General features: G+C 41.4%; 1 protein-coding gene across 1 annotated transcript in view; it reads right to left on the bottom strand.

Annotated features, from left to right (window-relative positions):
• Positions 1-19,424, bottom strand: part of IFIH1 (interferon induced with helicase C domain 1) — a 66,362-nt gene that overhangs the window by 17,294 nt on the left and 29,644 nt on the right. Inside the window, exons 3-6 of the mRNA XM_045298067.1 lie at positions 15,331-15,435; positions 8,000-8,220; positions 2,369-2,579; positions 696-913 (exon numbers count right to left, since the gene is read on the bottom strand). Coding sequence (XP_045154002.1) covers positions 696-913; positions 2,369-2,579; positions 8,000-8,220; positions 15,331-15,435 — 755 coding nt within the window. The remainder of the gene's footprint in view (positions 1-695; positions 914-2,368; positions 2,580-7,999; positions 8,221-15,330; positions 15,436-19,424) is intronic.

Genomic DNA, 19,424 nt, shown 5'->3' with positions numbered 1-19,424 from the left:
GGCAATGAATGTACAAATGTGCTTTACACAATTGATGCATGTATGGATTGTGATACGAGTTGTATGAGCCCCTAACAAAATGATTTTTAAAAAATCAGGGAAAAAAAAAGAAGACCATGCAAAGAAGGGAGCAAAACATGGAGATGTGGTTGGCTCTAGATGGAAGCTAGTCCTTAATCCTAGTAATAAATTTTATTTTAGAGCCAACCAATCGGGCCTCGGAATGTTGTGTCTCTTCTCCATGGTTGTTCCATGACATTGTTCTCAGTGACTCTGTATCCACTTAGTGCTTGAGGCCAGCAGCCACACTTGATTGGTGTTACCATTTGGGGAGAGCCGAAAAGTAATACATCTCCAATGTCCATGGTGAATTGGCTTCCTCCAAAACCGAGGCTAACTTAGACAAGAAAGGATGCCAAAAAACCATCTAATTTTGAAAACCCACAGAAGAACACATTATCCTATGTGCAAACTAGACATGCTCGTAGGTCATGTCTATTTCTCCATCCAAACGATCATGAAGTTTAACTATAAGCATGCATCTTGAAGCAGTGGAATTTCATTTTTCTGATGCTGCTCTATGTCATCGTTGTTTATTCAAGTCTGTTCGTTTTATGGGAGATTGGAGTATATTAGTTGAGTTAAAACAAACAGATTTCACTGAATGGATAGTCACAGAATACAAAAGGACTCACTTTTAAAATGTGTTCTTCAGCTTTGCCTTGCTTGGTAGCCCCTCCAACACCTGGTGAGGCTGTGAGTCCCAGGATCTGAGGGAGAGGGGTCACTCGCTTGTTTTCTTTCTCGAGTTTATGGTTTGTCAACTTCTGTTTCAAATAGCGCCGCATGATGGTATTGTAGACGGCTTCTTTGTTGGTGTGATGGCACTCATCAATGATGAGGAGGGAAAAGTCTGAAAAGGAATCCAGGTGGTTCAACTGTCCGTTCAAGGAAACGAACGAGAGCAGACGAGGGATTTTTCACCTTGCGAACCGAGCGGGAGCAGTTTTACTTAGGCCAGACACTGACATGACCCCCTGTCATTTTTCAGGAGAAATATGTGACCATACTTAGAATTTGTACACATAGAAGCTCATGCATTTTAACCATGAGAATATCCCTGTTTAATAGGTGAGTTTCAGGAATTTTATCAGGCTAAGAATGGTCATGAGGTAATTCCAACCCTGACTCCTTTCCAAAAACTCTCAAGATTACATTTTTGGGGTTGTTTTTTTTTGAATGAAATATTTAATACAAAGTTGGTGTGTTTTAATTTTAAGGAGAACTTAATTTTAATGGTATTTGTTCAAGTAAAAACCACACTAAAGAGAGATAATTTTGACTTGTTTTCAACACTGTATGTAATTTTATAATTATGTTTAATTACTATTTTTCTTCTTTCTCTTCTCATTCCCCATAAAATAGAAAGAATTTCTTTCTATGCAGAATGGCTATCAAGATTCAATAGCACAAACCAAGAATTTTCCGTTTCTATAAACAAGAAGTAAACGGAAAGTCCAGTGAGTGACTGATTTAATAAAAGATTCTTTGGGGGTTGCTGTGTATCAGAATTGACTCAGCAGTCATCAGTTTTGTTTTGTTGTATTTCAAACAGAATAAAGTGATCTAATTAAAAACCTATTATCAATTTTAAAGTTGTTTCAGTTAAAAATAAAAAAAACAAGCTGAAGGGGAGACACATATGGATTATGCCCCTGGTGCATCCCCTGCGACCAGAGCTCAGGGATGCGAACAGACTTGCTACCACGCAGAACGCCCTGGAAAGTGGATGACTGCAAGTGCAATTGGGTTACATCTAACACCTTATCAATTGATCTCCCTTTTGATCCGTTTTTAATTGTTCTAGTTTTTCATGTTTTCTGCTTTCTTTTTTGGTTGCAGATTGTAATCTGTCTTACTTTATAATTGCTGTTAGTTTTCTTTTGTTTTGTTTTTAATGATGTTCTGTATGTGAAATCCAGGAGAGACAGATCTTTAGAAACGGTAGCTGGATTATGGTTCCTTGGGAGTAAGACAGGGAGGTTGGGGATCCATGGAGAGCTAAAAATGATAAGTACAAAGAAAAGGCTATAAAAGTGATTATGGTAATGATTGTACATCTCTTCTTCATGTGATCTAATCATTGAATTGTACTTATATATGGATTACACACGAATTAAACTGCTAAAAATAGTCCTAAATTTATTATCAATTTTTCTTTGTGTTTTTCCCTTAAATTTCAGGGAAAGACCATCTAAAGCGAGATTTTATTTAATTTTTAGTACTAGCTTTCAGATGGCTTACTACAGTCCCTATTACTCTCATTAGTATTATTGTTCATCTTCTTTTTATACAAAGAAACACCAACCTGACAACTGGACGCCAGCATCTTCTCCTTTTCCTGAATTTAAGAGGGAATTCTCGAGGATCTGCGCTGTACTGATAATAACATCATGAGATTTGACGAGCTCCGGAAAGGAGACTTTCAGTTGGCTATCACCACTTAATCCAATAACTTGATACGATTTCTTCAAGAATGGTTCAAACTCTTTGCGGAAGAGCTGTTCCACTAAAGGCACCTTTAAAAAGAGATTTAAAATAATATCTAAAAGAGAACAATCAAAGTAACAGGAGTATCGATCAAAAGCACACTACATGCCAAGCATTAATAAAGAAGGATTTCATTCTGTAATGAATTATTAGTTCACTCTCCACCAATTTATTCACTTACGGAATACTTGTTCGGTATTAGACTGTGGGTCTGGAATACGAAATGTTGAACACATGGTTTAACACACTTAGTGACTCAGTCAAGCTGGGTACACGTGCCAAGATAAACTAAAAGAACAAAGTATTTCAACACAGGGGAATCATTCCTCCATAGAGACATGTACAAAGTAATAGCAAAGAGAAGGGGCCCCTGATGGTTCAAAATTCGGGTTTATAAAGAAATACGATCTTAGTCCGAGAGTGGTGCCAACAGTTAGCGCTCAGGTGCTAACTGAAAAGTTGGTGTTTTGAATCTCCCCAGAAGCACTTCAAAAGACTTTATGAAATATTAACCATTGAAGACCTATTTAGCATAGTTCTACTCTGACATAGCATCTACATGAGTCAGAATACACTGAATAATAATGGATATTGTTTTTATAATCTAGCAAACAATGGTTCAGTGAAAGATAAGTTGAAACTAAGGCTGAATAAGAAATACATTTTGAATTTATAGATCAGGGTCAGGCTATAAAGGGCTATGAATGCCAAGCAGAGTATGTTAAATTTAATGTAACAGTTGACAGGAAGCCTGTTTGTTCTGGGGTTGGACTAGAAGCAAAATACCTAAGAAGACTGGAAAGGATGGGAAGATAAGAGTGAGGAATTGAGGCAGCAAGGGATAAGTATGAATAAACTGCTGGGAAAAGCTTTGGTGACGTAGCACCCCCACCCCCCACCCACCCACCCCCAAAAGTACAAATGCATAGAGTTGATGTAAGACATCTGTGGAAGGTAGCCCAGCTCATACAAATTATCAAAGTATCTTCTGGATTAGGGGAAAAGAGTAGCCAGGCTAACTTAAAAGTCACGTCCTAGGAAGACTATCGGGGTAAAAACAAACAAAATCTGATTGTGCAGTGGTTAAGGCACTGCTGCTAGCCAGAGGTCAGCAGTTTGAGCCCACTAGCTGAGGGCAAAAGATATCACAAGCTTCTTCCAGAAAGACTTCCAGCTTGGGAAACCCTATGGGGCAATTGTCCTTTGTCCTGCAGCCTCATGGAAGCCCAGGAGTGGGTAGCATTGCAAATAGAGTTGGCAGGAAGAGTTTCAAGGGAAAGTATCATCGCATGTACAGAGGACCCATTATATTCCTGATAATGTGCCCAGCTGACATGTGATCAGTATCTGCAGGGTATGTGCTATTCATCTTATAGTTAAGGTCTCTGTTGCTGTTTACTGTTGTTGACTGGATTCTGACTCAGGGTGTGTGTGTGTGTGTGTGTGTGTGTGTGTGTATGTAAAGCAGAACTTTGCTCCACAGGTTTTTGGAGGGGGTGGTGTGTGTGTGTGTGTGTGTGTGTGTGTGTGTGGCAGAACTTTGCTCTACAGGTTTTCAAGTCTGTGATCTTTAGAAGTAGGTCAACTGATCTGTCTTCCCAGACCCCCCTGGGTGGGTTTGAACCATTAACCTTTGGGCTAGCAGCTGCACATTTGGCAGTTCGCACCACCTAGAGATAAGCTCTGAGGATCTATAAAACAGGGAGTGGGTGGTTGTGCGGGCGAGAAAATAAGGCATACAGAACACCTTCTGCCATTATTATTTAGAAATGGAAATGTTTAAGAGTGAATTGTGGGGTGTGGTAAAAGGAACTCCTGAATGCCAAGGAAGCCACGTGACCTCAAGCCCGTCATCAGGCTTGGAAAGGAAAAAGATAAACACAGGCTAACAGGAGCACGAAGAGAAACTTTCGTTTTCATGGTTTCCAAAGAGGAGTCTATGATCCACTCACCCCCAAACACAAAATCACCGGAAAGACGTGGAGAATGCGGACTCCTGGGCCCCACCTGGCAGTGCTGACTCTAAGGTCAACCTCAGAATTCAGAAAAGTACACTTTTATGAAGTGCCCCCCCACCCCGCCATTATATTTAAGCCCTTTGAGAAGTGAGAGCCATGGCTCTCCTGCATCTTCCAGAGACCTGTGCTGCTCTTCTCTTGTAGAAGTATTCCTCCCCTCGCACTCAGAGAAGGCAGAGGGCATACTCTGAGAAGGGCATCCTGGAAGGAGGAGAAGTGAAACTCGGTGGAGAAGCAGCATGATTCAGAGAACAGAAAATCAGCCTCTGAAAAGAGCGACTGCAGTCACGTGCTTGCTGTGTGGCCCGCGCCTGACTTAGTCTCTGCTCTCCTCAATGTCTGCATGGACACAATGTCTGCGGATGCTGTGCACCTGCACAAAGGGGTTGCTCTGAAAAGCACATGAAATACCCCAAAACAAACTCCCTGCCCTCGAGTCCCAGTCCATGCCAACGAGTGGAGCAGGGCATCTTGCCAGTACTCAGAAAGCTGCTCTGATGATCCCTTAGCCTGTCACTCTGGCGGCAGAGTATGACAGCGGGGGAAGACTACACAAGGTTAAGCACTAAGGGGTTCAAGCCTTATCTCAGCTGCTTCTTGGCCACATCACGCTGGACAGCACCGTTAACGTCTGCTTCAAGCACTCTGCTGCGAACCAAAGGTCGACAGTTTGAACCTATCAGCCGAGAGAGAAAGTCTGCAAAGACTTCCATCGAGCCTCTGTTTCCTGATGGGTTCGATGGGGACACTAACACAGCATCCCTCCTCTCCTAGCGGGACATGCGTGTCTGTCCACATGGGGTGAATCAAGACTGAGCAAGCAAGCAGCATCCTTGATCTACAGAACAAGAACGACGTTTTCGCAGAAGGTAACAGGTGCTGGAAATCCCGATCCTCACGGAGCGGTACTGACTTCCTATTGACGGACACAGAGCGAGCCATATGCAAGCCTGACACGGCTAATGGGGAGGTGCGCGGTCCATTTGGAGCCTTTTCCTGAGATGTGACAGAATGCCTGCCAAGACTCATCAAACCCAACTGCTACCCGCTTCTGCTGAATCATATGGGGCTGCCTCTCAGCAGCTGAAGGAACCTGGGATTTATCTCTTGTGATGGTGAGGCCCTAGATAGGAAGTGGGAGGTCTGGGAACGCAGGTGGTGTTTTCATTTCTCGCTGCATCTGAAGGCTCTGTCTCTGGGAAAGTGGGAGGAAGGGAGATAGAAGGAATTGGTAGCGGGGGACAGGATTTGTCTTTTCTGGATCATGAGTTACACACCCTCACTACTGGGCCAAAGGCAGCGTGCAGGTGATGGAGAAGTGCTGGGTCAGAGATTTTTCTGGCTCAATTTGAAGACTTAAAGCTGACATTAAAAAGACATGGCATCGATGAACGAACTAAGGGGTGAATTTCTATTAATTACGAAGAGAAAATCAAAAGGGAAGTAGATCAGGAATTAGAAATATGACCTCCAATGACCACACAACATTTAAATGAATATGCATAATTAATAATGTTAAATTAACATTTAAACATGACTATAAATGTGGAGTCAGAAAAATTATCTAGATGTGATGGGGTGGAAGGTCTATGACTAGAATATAGCTTTAAGAGGAGAAGGAGTTAGTCGGGGGAAGAAGGTTCCTTAGACACATTTTAAAAACATAAGATTGAATTATTAATCAGTATGAATGATAAGAAAAAAGGAGAGAATTGCTTGCATTTAGGCTCATAAATGAACGGCACAAATATAACCCAGGAAGTCCTAGCTTCTCACACTCTAAACCAGAAGGAGCTGAGACGTGTTAGGCCGCCGCAAGCTTGAGCTGGTTCCAGGAGACGGTAGCACTCATGGCAAACACAACCCCAGTTGTGAACTCGGCATCCCAGCTCATCTCTCCAACAGCCAGACCTGGGGGAGTTTGTCCAGCTCTGGTCACTGGCTGGCCAGTGAGTCTCAGATCAACGTCTGGAAGAACGTGAGTACCAAGGAAGACGAAAAGGCTGGAGCCCGTGCAATGAAAAGAACAGGGGAAGCAAGTGGGGACATTTATTTTGAAGGGGACAATAAAAACAACTTGGAAGCCACACACTGCTGCCTTCTCTCTGGGAAGGGCTGTCATAAAGAGGAGTAAGAGTGACTCTATAAAGGCAGAGAGAGGAAAGAACTATAACCAAGGGGTGGGCATCCCAGGGAAGCAGATTTTGATGAATAAATGCAGAGCTTTTAACAATGTAAGTTGTTCAGAGAATGAATTATCTCTTTATTTTCAAACCCAACTAAATCTTGGATAAGAGGAGGTTACTGCTTTTGTCTTAAGGGTCAACAGGTGAGACCAATCAAATCTGCTGCTTTGAGCCAATTCCATCTCACAGCGCCCCTGGGCGACAGATAAGAACGGCCCCGTAAGCTTTCCGAGACAGGACATGTTTGTGGAAGCGATTGCCCCAGTTTTCTCGGGTGGATCTGCTTATGGGTTCGAACTGCTGACTACCTGGTCAGCAGCTCAGAGGTTTACCCACGGCACCCCCAAGGGCCCTAACAGAGAAAGAGACTCTAAAATAGCCATCTGTGAATATTACAGATCACAGTGATACTTTGAGAACGTTCGCCTTTGCATGTAACATACATTAGTGCTAACCCTGACCCTACCCCACTATCATCAAGTCAATTTCAATACACCATAGCCCTATATAAAGTTTCTGAGACTGCAAATCTTTATAGGAGCAAACGGCCTCATCTTGCTCTCACAGAGCAGCCAAGGGTTTGAACCATCGACCTTTCAATTAGCAGCCCCAGTTGACCTACAGCACTATCCGCAGTCCTTAACTTAGTACCAAAACCTCAAAAGCCAAACTCACCACCATCGAGTCAGTGCAGATGAATAGTGAGCTTACAGGACAGGGTAAAACTTCCCTGTGAGTTCCCAAGACTGTAACTAATTACAGGAGTAGAAAGCCCTGTTTTTCTTCTGAGGAGCAATTGGTGGTTTCAAACTGTGGACCTATTGGATCACAGACTAAAGAACGTAACCGCTACACCACCAGTGCTCCTGTGGAAAATTCCATTTGAAAGGACAGTGCCTTAGAAAAGCCATGAGTAAAAAGCAATGGAATGGCGTACAGAGGTGCTGCTGCTGTTGGGTGTTACTGACTTGATTCCAATTCACAGAACTGCCCCCCAGGGTTACTAAGCAAACATCTTGATGGGAGCAAGTCTCGTCTCTCAAGGAGCAGCTGGTGGGTTGGGATTACCAAACTTTTGGTAAAACAATACTGCATTACCAAGGCTCATGTACACTACATCCCTCCTAACCAAACTAAATCAGTGTGGTCTGTTGTTTCCAAGGTTGTTATATAGATATTTTGGATCAATAAAAGAGAGAGTGGACAGATAAAATTACACAGTGACTTCTCCCCCACCCCCTCTACCTTATTGACGAGGACGATGACCTTCCCAAGTTCGGATGCTTTTTTCTTCTGGTCCAAGTGATCCTTGGCAATGTACACAGCTACCCTGGTTTTCCCACTCCCTGTAGGAAGGCAGATGATGATATTCTTCCCTTCTAAGGCTGGCTGAGCCACTTCCATTTGGTAAGACCTGAGACGCAGTTCTGGTTCGGGAGATGCTCTTCTTGTTTCAGTCTCTTCATCTGCACGAGGTTCAAAAGAAGGAAAATTAGGGGAGTGGCAACAAATGAACTGATTAAGACACCTGGAATTGGACCTAGAACTCTTGTGATTTAAATGCCTTTTCATGTACGGTCCAAACCAATCCACATTCTGTTTTCTGTATCAGATGGGCACCAGCTAACTGTTGGCAGTGGCAGGCAGCAATGAGGAGGGCTAACAGGGGTGGGCTAGGGTCTATTCATGGAGAGGGCAGAGTTGAAGGGACATGATAGAAAGTGTTGTCCTGAGTTGGCACTCAAGGTTCTTAATGAGTCAGACTTTTCATTTCTTGGCTGGGCCATTAGGCTCTACTTTCTCCTCTCAGTCATTCAAAACAAACTCAAGAGGAGCTGGGAAAGGAGAAAGAATCTATCTTGCTCTGAATTCCTTTATTTTTTATTAGAAGATATATGTGTTGCAGAAAATATAAGTATTCCTCCAGTTATGAAATTTTATCTGATAATCGAACACTCAAACGGTATGTGTGCGTGTCCCTTCAATGAGACAGACGGACAGAGACGCTCCAACCTTGGGCTCAAACGTACAAACACAACAATGATTTCGAGAATGGTCCAAGACCACGGAGGACTTCCCGTTACTGTGCCAAGGGCTGCTCTGCATTTGGAACAGATTTAATGGCACCTAAGAACGACATACTTCTCAATATACACAGCCATTGACACCTTGGAGCCAACCAGGATGAACAGAAGCAATCATTACAGAGTTGGGGAAAAACTCCTCCCATGCTACTCTTTCGTTGGTAGGATTGTATTGAACACAGAAAATCAACTTTTTGGTAAAAATGTGACTTATTTTGCCATTTCGTTTTGGTCTTTAGTTTTTGGGTATTTATTACCATCTTATATGTCTTCAATTATTAATACACATTCCCCTGACATCTATAGCATAATACATTTAAAAGATTTCCAATTAGCATGGATGCATAATTAACTATCTGCTCCCTTTCTCATCTTGAATTGTATCTTTAAGTATTGAAACTTCAAATATTAATAAAATAGGCAATAAATACATTACTTACTGAAAATTGCCATAAAATGTTAATCACATCTTGACTTGAGAATAAAAACCTTCTGTTTGGATATGACTATGCTTATCTGCATCATGAGGAAAAGGTCTAAAAATGCATCACTTATAATCAGAAATGCAAGAAAATGAATATTATACCAATATAAAAGCCCACCCTAGGCTTCACATAAACACACACACACAAAAAAAAATCATAGTACTTAATCAGCACTTCATTACAAATGAAATAAGTGCCTTCTTCTGTCAATGATTACAGGAAGACTAAACTAACCCAACCCCATTAACCTCAAAAAACTTGCTGATGGTTCATTTCATCAACTGGATGGTTATACTTAAATGGGTTTTAACTTGCTGTGATAATACGACCTGAACAGGTAGGAAAAGTCACACCAAATACCACTTAGTAGTGCCATTTACTGGCTTGGCAGGATGTTTGTTTTGCATATGGATGAATAAAGACAGATGCAATTCATTTGGGCTATCACTGGATCATCTGCTAATTAGTTTAATGTGACCTCATAAAAAGCTCATTCCAGATCACCAGAATTTTCAAATATACACACTTGGGACTTTCCTTTCTGTAACTGCTTTGAACTCTTATGGCAATTATAATTCACTTTATATTATATTTATCTAAGGTTCAAACATATTTAAGAACATCATTACTTCTTTGGGAAGTAGTTTTTGTGTATAATTAAAATATTCCACCCATGTTGAGTATTTGTCACCTAAAATTCTCAAAACACAAGGATATGTGCAAAGGAGGATCTATTTTAAATGGTGTCTTACTTACAAGGAGATCCAGAAATCTAATTTGTCTGATTTGCTATGAGAAGGGGGCTTGAAGCACTGACTGATGAAAATCAAAGACTACTTTGCTTTAACAAAATAAACAAAACTTATCACAACTGGAACAATACATAGCATCATGATAAACAGAAAAAGATCGAAGTTCTCAAGGAAATCAGTTTCCTTGGATCCACAATTAAGGTCCATGGAAGCAGTAGTCAAGGAATCAAATGTGATATTGCACTGTGCAAACCTGCTGCAACAGGTGTCTTCTAAGCTTCACTGTAGGACGAAGGTACATCCCACCCAAGTCCATTGTGAATTACTGAGGTTAACAGAGCAGATCATCATTTTGACCTTCAACGACTCATCAGACCTCCTAACGTCTTGATCTGTTTCCAACAATCCCCCCCCCCCTGTATTCTTGCTGAATATTATCTTTGCCTTCACCCAAGTAAATCCCTGTACTGTCTCGCTATGACTCTCCTTTCTTTCTTTCACTCCCACCTCTAGTGTCTCTCAGTCTTTCTTTTCATGTGACGACCTGTTCTGCACTCTTTAAAACAGTGGTTTCGTATCCGTGTTCTTTGGTGTTTGGTTAACTTTGCTCAGCACAAGACCCTCCAGGCTCATCCACGCTCTGAGGTGTTCATTGTTCTGCTTTAGCTGCTGTGTAGCACGCCAGTGTGTGTTGAGCCACACCAGTTTCATTAGCCTCCCATGCATGGCAAAGCTGGACAATGGATACGGAAGCTCAAAGAAGGACCGATGCCTTTGCATGATGGTGTTGGAGAAGGATATCGAATATGCCACGGGCTGTCGGGACCTCCGTGGCATAGTGGACTACGCGGTGAGCTGCAAGCCTCTAAGTCGGCATTCACCTCCATCAGCTGCTCCAGGAAGAAACTTGGGCTGTCTGCCCTTGGGCAGATGCTCAGCCTCCGAAACTCAACAGGGCAGCTCTCCTGTGTCCTCCAGGGTCACTATCAGTCAGAACCCACTCAACGGAAGTTTGTTCATTCGTTCGTTTCCCCAGAAGAATAAATAACTATCTCTTGAAAGACATAACAGCCAGAATGTTCTTTAGAAGCGAAGATGGTGAGACTCTGTCTCACCTAGCTTGGACACACTGTCAGGAGGGACGAATCCTTGCAGCAGGATCTTATGCTTGGTTAATTAGAGGGTCAGGGAAAAGAGGACCCTCGCTGAGAGGGACCGACACAGAGGGATCGTCACAATTGTGCGGACGGAGCAGAACCAGATAGGGCTTCGTTCGCTAGGACCTTCGTGGAACGGCTGTGAGTGGGAACCTCCTCAAAGCCATCTTCCAGCTACTTGCTGTTGGATGTAGGAGTTTATTCAACTACACGAATCATCAACTTCTTTATGTTTCATTTCATTCTAGGCATATTTTGGTATAGGTTAAAAAAAATTAAATGGGGCTTAGCTTCGTACACCTTGTAGGCAAGAAGAATCATTTTAGAGAAACATTTCTTTCTTTTGTTTTTATGCTCACTACTACGACACCCTGGAGTAATAAAAAGATATTTTTTAAAGAAGAAGAACAAGAATAAAAAAGGAAAGAAACATGTAGCGTTTTTCTAAGTCTGTCCCAGGAATTTAAAAGTGAGTCAAATGAGGAAAATATCTACATCTCACACACACATGATTTCAGAAAAGTTAGGGTGTTGAAAGGGCTATTGTATTCAAACTTTAATTCAAGCATTGGCATCAAGATGTTTTACTAATATATATCGGATCATATACAGCTATCATTGTGCAGTAAACATTTACTGGGTGATTCTCAGGCACCATGCACACCACATGAATACAAGCCTTCGACTGCTAGGACACTATACTGCTGCCTCTAAAAACAGGCGGCTAAACAGATAATATATAAAATGGGCAATAAATACATTAAGTAATGAAAATTACAATAAAGTATTCATCACAACTTTTGTTTGCAAGTGAATATATTTATCTGCATTAAGGGGAAAAGGTCTGAAAATGAATAACATATCACTAGTAATTCAAGAAAAATAAATACTATACCAATATAAAAGACCACCTTAGGCCTCACATAAACACACACAAAATCACAGTACTGAATCAGCACTTCATATCACAGGCAATAAGTGCCTTTCCCTGTCAATGATTGCAATAAAACTAAACTAACACAATCCCATTAACCTCAACTAAAAAACTTGCTGATAGTTCCATTTCACGAACTGGACGGGTATATTTGAATGGGTTTTAACTTGCTGCAATAGTACTATTTGAACAGGTCGGACAAGTCACGGCAAATACCAATTAGTAGGAGCCATCTACCAACCTGGCCTTTTGTTCTTTGCTTTTTAACAGGCACCTCAATAAATAAATTTTTGATTGAAGTTCCAATCAAATCTAAAAGACTTGATGGGTAGCTCCAAGTTTGAAGGGGAAGCAAAGAGCGGATACGGGGGTTAGGGGATGGTAGAAGAGGTGGAATAAGGCTTGGATTCCCTATGAAAATAGAATCCAAAGGAAAAAAGCTGGGTGAGTGCTAAATATTCAGCCTGATCCCTGCCGTCTCACATCTTCTGACATAGGGATGGGAGAATTTATCCTCATCCACAAGGAAAGGAGATGTTTGCCTTCCCTTTCACCAGAAGGAGAGAAGTAGGCTGGTGTCACTGAGCCAGGAACTCATTTCCTTAAAAAAAAAAAAAAAGATTGGGTTCCTATTTGTTTGTTGTTGGCTGTTTTTGGAAAGTAGAATCAACTAAATGCAGTGATGAAAATTTTATTTAAAATAGGCACAGGCATCCCATAACATTGTACCTACCATCTGTAAGAATTGCTGATTGATTGATGATCTTAAAATGATTCTGTACCATACAAATGGTCAAAAACCTGAAGCTTAATAGGGTTTCGATAATCATATTCTCTTGGAACTACACCATGTGGCAAATCTCATTCTCACAGTGATTCTTGACAGCTGAGTTATTCTTGGAGAGAAAAGGTCTGTCACGGCATGTGTTTGAAATTTACAAACTATTCCTTTACCTATATAGTATGCAACCACGGACAAATACACCGTTCCAGCTGGACAAGCATTAACAGTCAGTACCTCGAAATAGGAAGGAAACACTTTCTGCCTATCAGGCCAATGTGTACTGCCGAGAATATCGCCGCTGTGCAGCAGGAGCTGATCTCTCTGAAAGTAGGAAACCGGGGAAAAAAAATCTTCCCAAGGTCTAATTAGATCACTTAAATGTTAAAAGCACAATTAATTATGTTTCTCTGTAGCGTATTATTTCTAATCCTTTCCAACAGGAGAACCGTGTGTGCACTAGGTCAGGCTATGATCCCTCTGTCTTCATAAACGACCTTTCAGTAAGAGCAAAGGGCCGGTAAATTAAGGCCCTTCTAAGGTTAATCTCAAAGGCTGCAATATAATTCCAAGCACCCGGGCACTTTTCAGGAATCAATATGTATTTAGCATTCACCATTTTATCTCAACTATTTTTTAACCAATTTATTTTCCAGCCTGGACTGTGCACCTGTTGGCAAGGAATTTTATAATTTCGGAATTTTGCAGCTCACTATGCAAAGTAATTATTTATCGCTATACACATAGCCATCTAGAGTTTCAAGGGGTGACTCTTCAATATGTGTTTTTCTTTTAAAATGTATTTGCTTTTGAAAGTGTATTTGCTTTTCAAAAGTAGCTTGCATTCAGATTTCGCACATCTTTCATGCAACATTGATGACTAAAAGTCAGCAAATACTTACATTTGCTAAGAGCTCTACATAGGCACAATGCCCTGTACACTGAGTGTATATATATACTTAATATTTATTGAATGAATGCTGTTGAAGAGCCCTTACTTAAGCAAACAAAAATTAGGAAAAGATCCAGAAGCTTAAACTTTAAATATTAACTAGCTATTTTTTCAGGTCTGGCATCAGCAGTTATTTGATAGATACGTTAGTAATGAAGTTTATCAATGTAAACATCAAATTTCGATGAAAATAACTGCCACCCCCCCAAAAAATAAGCACATGGTAATAAACAGTGATGGAATTGAAAAGAGATTCATGAAAACTTTTTCATTAAACGTAATTTATTACAGACATTTAATGAATTGAGTTTCTTCCACAACCTTGTTCTAAAGGATTCGAGGAGGATAAAAATGAACATAAATCTAAAGGAGGGGCGGGATCCCATTAGGAAAGCCTTTAAGGCAAAAGACCATCCATCTTCCTGTAAACGATTTTGTACCTTTAGGCTTATTCTGGATCTAACTTTCCATAATTCTTTTGCTGATGTAGGATAACCATACACACTATTTTCTGAGTGTTTTCACAGCCTCTGAACAAATCAACAATAAAGTCATTTGCTGGCCACACTGAAAAGCCTTGCTTTAAGTTGTTACAATTTGTTCATTTTAATTAAGAAGTGTTTCAGGCATAGGATCAAATATAGAAATATGTATAACAGACAGCCAAGGACAGATCCATGCCCCATACTTAGATGACTTTAATATTCTACTTCACTATTAAAGTGGAAATGCACAAAGAACAGAAAACATCTGAAACCTATCAAATTGACAAAGAAGCAAAGAAGTCTGATCATAGAATTAGTGGAAGCATGCGAATCTCACTTTTTATTGCTCAGCAATTCAACTGACATAAAGCACCATTTGGTAGACAACGACTAACAATCTCCATGTAGTGGTCTCGAGATTTCACAAACTCTACTTCTAGCCAAGTGAACTTTAGAAGATGTGGAGCTCTTTAAAGTATATATGGAATTTTTAGGTTTTCATTCCAGAAATTCAAGAGCGACTCTTTCATGAACTGCAGTTATCTACAAACTCACTCGAATGCTAGTATTAACTTTTATTTAAAATATCTTTAAAGCGAAAGTAGGGAGCGGGAATAGTTTTCTTTCATAGGATACAGCTTTCAAATGCTGCCAAATGAACTGAACCCGGTCTTAGAAATAAAATAGATGGCAGGGGTCTACGGGATGCGGAATATGGCAGACCACAAAGCTAGGTCCGAGATGCAGAATCATGGATTCTAAGAGACTTCGGGAAGTTGTACTTCTAAAGAAGGTGAATGGCAAGGTTCCAGAAGTACTTCACAGTGGAAGGGAGTTGCTTTAATTGCATAAATACATTAGGGAGGGTATGAACAGCCCCCGAGCTTTCCACTCGATGGCGTCTTGTTTCACACTTTTTAAGGTTTACACAACAGTTAGGCAGTACCTGAATCACTTCCCATGGAGCCTGAATCACTGCCCATGTTGCTGTTATGTCCAAGACTTTCATCTAAGCAGCTGACACTTCCTTCTGCCAAACTTGTGTCGGATTCTGCAAAGGAAAACATTTTAAAATATTTTTTAAATATTTCTGAGAATAAACGTATTTTAACTGCACACCTCTACAGCACACAGTACATTCAGTTCAATGCAAGTGGGGAAGGCACACCCAGACAATTCTTAAGAAAAGGTAAGAGTTCCTGGCAAGCTACAGTTTGGAGGGAAAAAAATCCACTATGGATGAGCAGCTGCCGGGTAGGAAATCAAATACATATTATTTACTTGAAGTCCTATGTGTATACGTCCAATGTGAGAGCTAGTGAAAATTACGACTTCTGCCAGCACCCCCGAGTGCAAAATGCACCCCCCAAAACGAGATTTTGCCTTGACAATATCGTTCACATAAAAATAGTATGAGACAGAACTCGTGGCAGGGAATTAATGCGTGTTGATGTACTTCCCCATAAGTTATAAAATAGTAGTCTGGTGATAAACGATTTTATAAACTCGGAAAAAATTTGCTTTTTTGTGAGACAATCTCACTGAAGCCTAGCTGCTCAGTTGTGCTGGGAACTGGTGTGGGGCTGGAACAAGCGTTGTCTTCACTATGATCAAACGTCTTATCCAAGAGCTACTGTTAACTTGAGGGGTGAGCGCATAACACCCATCACGCATGGATCTTGGAGCCTCGGCTTTCAGTACTCTCAGCACCCTCGGAGAATTGTCTTTCCTTACAATTTGCAACTATTCCAAGGACTAAACCTAAATAAAAGGAGATGACGAGTGTTGGCTCTGGACTAGAAGGCCTTGGGCAACTTACAATTCACTGAGCCTCAGTCGCCACCACCGCCCCGCCCCCCCCCACACACCTTATTTAAAATTAAAAACATCTCACAGAGTTTGAAAACCATGAAATAATATCAGGTATATATGATATTAGTACAGTCGCTTAATTACCAGAGGTTCAAAAATGACGTAAAAGTCAAAGAGCTGCAGGAGTTTCCTATTCGTAAAACTAATAATATTTATAGCCGTTATGTAATTACCATTTAATCTTAGAGTGCCCCGCATGTGAAAGACATGATATCACGCTAGTCTGAATGCCATCCGTTTAGGGCCAGAAACAGGAACGGATGGAAAACAGGCACGCAGTATGTTATCAAGAGAATGTGCCTGGGAGAACACAACTCCTCAAAACAAGTCTTTTCCTCTTTTTTGTTTTTAACCTGCTAATATTTCCTATCTGGAGAGACCGGTCCTTGGAGAAGAACACTATGCTCAGTAAAGTAGAGGGACAGTGCAAAAGAGGAGGACCCTCCATCCGACAGATGGACCCGGCGGCCGCAGCAACAACGATGCAGATGGCGCAGGACCAAGCAGTGCTCCCTCGGTTCTGCATCGGGTCACTGTGGGTGCCCCTGACTCACCAGCACCTGATAGCAACCATCTTTGGGTTTTTAGTTGAGATTTACTGATGTGCAATTTATTTAGGTGACGAGTCACCCGTGTTATGTGTACCCTCTGATGAATGTGACACACGGCTACAATTTTGTAACCACCATCCAATTAAGAAAAGGTATATTTGTATCACCCCCAAAAGTTCCTTCTTGCCCCTTTGTTGTCAATTCCCTCCTGCTAGCCACAGAGCTGGCTGCTGGCTCCATGGTTTGGCTTTCTGCGGGGTGTCACATACATAGTTCCGTGGAGTACGCTGTGTTTGTGTCTGGCTTGTTGAACTTAACCTAAGACCTCTGCAATCCATCATGTTGCTGCGTGTGCCGGCTGTTAGTTCTGCTTGATGGCTTCCTCGTGTCCCAAGGCAAAGCCAGGCTGGCTCCATGGGTAAGAACGGAAGAAGGGGTGGTCGAACCCACCAGCCAGCCCATTAGAGGACGATGTGGTCTCCTGTTCCCCTAAAGGTTACAGCCTCAGGGACTCCCTGGGGCAGTTCCGCTTTGTCCTACAGAGTCGCTAAGAGTTGGAAATGACTTGGCAGCAATGGGTCTTTTAATATTCCGTTTGGAGTCCCTGGGTAGCATAGAGGTGAAGCGTTTGACTGCTAACTGGGAGGTTGACTGTTTGAACCCATCCAGAGGTACCTTGGAAGAAAGGCTTGGTGGTTGGTCTGTTTCTAAAGGTTCACAACCTTGAAAATCCTACAGAACACAGTTCTACTCCGAATCCATGTCTCCATGTGTTTCTCTATGGCAACCAGTTTGGTTTGGGGTTTTGAGTATTCCATTGAGTATCCTACTATGACATCTCCCTTCTAATTGGGGAAAGTCCAATTAGCCCTGGTGGTCTAGTGGTTAGGAATTGGGCTGTGAGCCTCATGGTCACTGGTTCAAAACCATCAGCAGCTCCATGGGAGAAAGCTGGGCTTTCTAACTCCTGTAAGCAGTTACTATCTTGGAAACCCACAGGGGCTCACTATGAGTCAGCATTGACTCAATGGCAGTAAGTTTGGTTTTTCGTATTTAGCTTTAGGGAATGGGGCTTTCTACTGCTGTAAAGAGTTACGGTCTTGGAAGCCCACGGAGGCGGCTCTACCCTGTCTTAGTCACTCGGAGTTGGCGATGGCTCGGTGGCAGTGAGGTTTGAGGGTTTTCTGTTCTTGTCTTTCGCTTTGAGGCCCAGCAGCACATACGTACCTTTCTTAAGGTTCAAAGAAAGCTGATAAGAAATTGGAGCGAAAAACTCTCAATGGACATGCATACTGTTTAAGTATATTAGCACAACATAAATATACTAATGTGAAAATACTGTGCTTATCAGTTGTTGTATATTAGCTCTAAAACTCAGATTTGAGGAATCCCTTATGATCACAAGGGAAAACCTGTATATTCTCAGTGAGAGATTTTAAATATGGCACTTTGCGATTCCCAGAGGTACGTCTTGTTAGAAGCTCAGAGGCGAGTGTAGGATAGAACTGTCAAGTAAAAGCGTGTTTTGGGCAGATGTCCTGATGAAAAGAGAATATGATTTGTAAGGCAAAGGCAAGGTGTAAAATGAGATAGGGAAATGTCATTGTGAGGATAATTCTAGATCTAGAAATACAGGCTAAGATTTTTAAAGTAAAAAAAAAAATTTTTTTAAGAATGCTGACACAATTTTTTTTGTTTCTGGTTGTTTACAATGTAGTAGAGAGAACTGAAGACAACACCAAAATTGCTGAAAAATAATCGTCTTTACTGATACAACCTAGCAGCGCATCCCTAAGCATTCCACGAAGGGCAGTCATAAGAACAGAGGTTATTAATGATTTTCATTTCATTTTCTAATCATTAGCAGTTAAGCCACAATCTTAAACTTACTCCAAATGCATGTAAAGATAAGATTTCCCCCAAGCTTTGTTCTAGCATACATGCGGTGTGTGTGTCTACCTAGGCAATGTGCACAAAGAACTTGTGAATATTAAAGAAAGCTGCTACCCAAAACGAAGTTTTATGCACTAAGTTAGTGACCCAGATGATTCTGATCTAACTAAGCGTCAATGTGTCCGGGAGGCTCTGGGCTCCGTGTTTACATGGACTTTCCCTTTGATGCTCTCCACATCTGGGTGGGGGGACGGTTATCACCTCACTGATAGAGGTGGGAAAGCTGAGCTCAGAGAGGTGAAGTGGTTTACCCAGATCACACAGCTACTGTGTAGCAGAGCTGTACTCCCCTCTCCAAAGCCAAGATCACTCTTTCAGCACTTCCTCATTCCGCCCCCATCACCAAATGTAGCTGCTGATCTGTGGGAAGGTGCATAAGCAGGTGGATGATCGGATATCCAAACTCTTAAGTAAAATGCAAGGCTGCCTTTTAAAAACACAGTGTAGAAAGAGACCGTTTCATTTTAGTGTCCTGTCTTCTATTCCTCTTGAAACAGAGCTTATCTTTCCAAGAAAACAAAATGTTAGATGTTTTATTTTGTTAGCATTTCTGATTTTTTTCCCAGCAGATGCTTACAAACTTTATATTCAAATGCCTACTTCATCTTTAAACTTTTTCCTCTTGTACACATGCAAGAAAAGAAGCACTTGCCCTCACTGCACA

The sequence above is a fragment of the Echinops telfairi genome, unplaced genomic scaffold, assembly GCF_000313985.2.
Source record: "Echinops telfairi isolate 266 unplaced genomic scaffold, ASM31398v2 ScPeMD7_4;HRSCAF=17, whole genome shotgun sequence".
Classification (NCBI taxonomy): Eukaryota; Metazoa; Chordata; class Mammalia; order Afrosoricida; family Tenrecidae; genus Echinops; species Echinops telfairi.
This window is presented reverse-complemented; position numbering and strand designations above follow the sequence as displayed.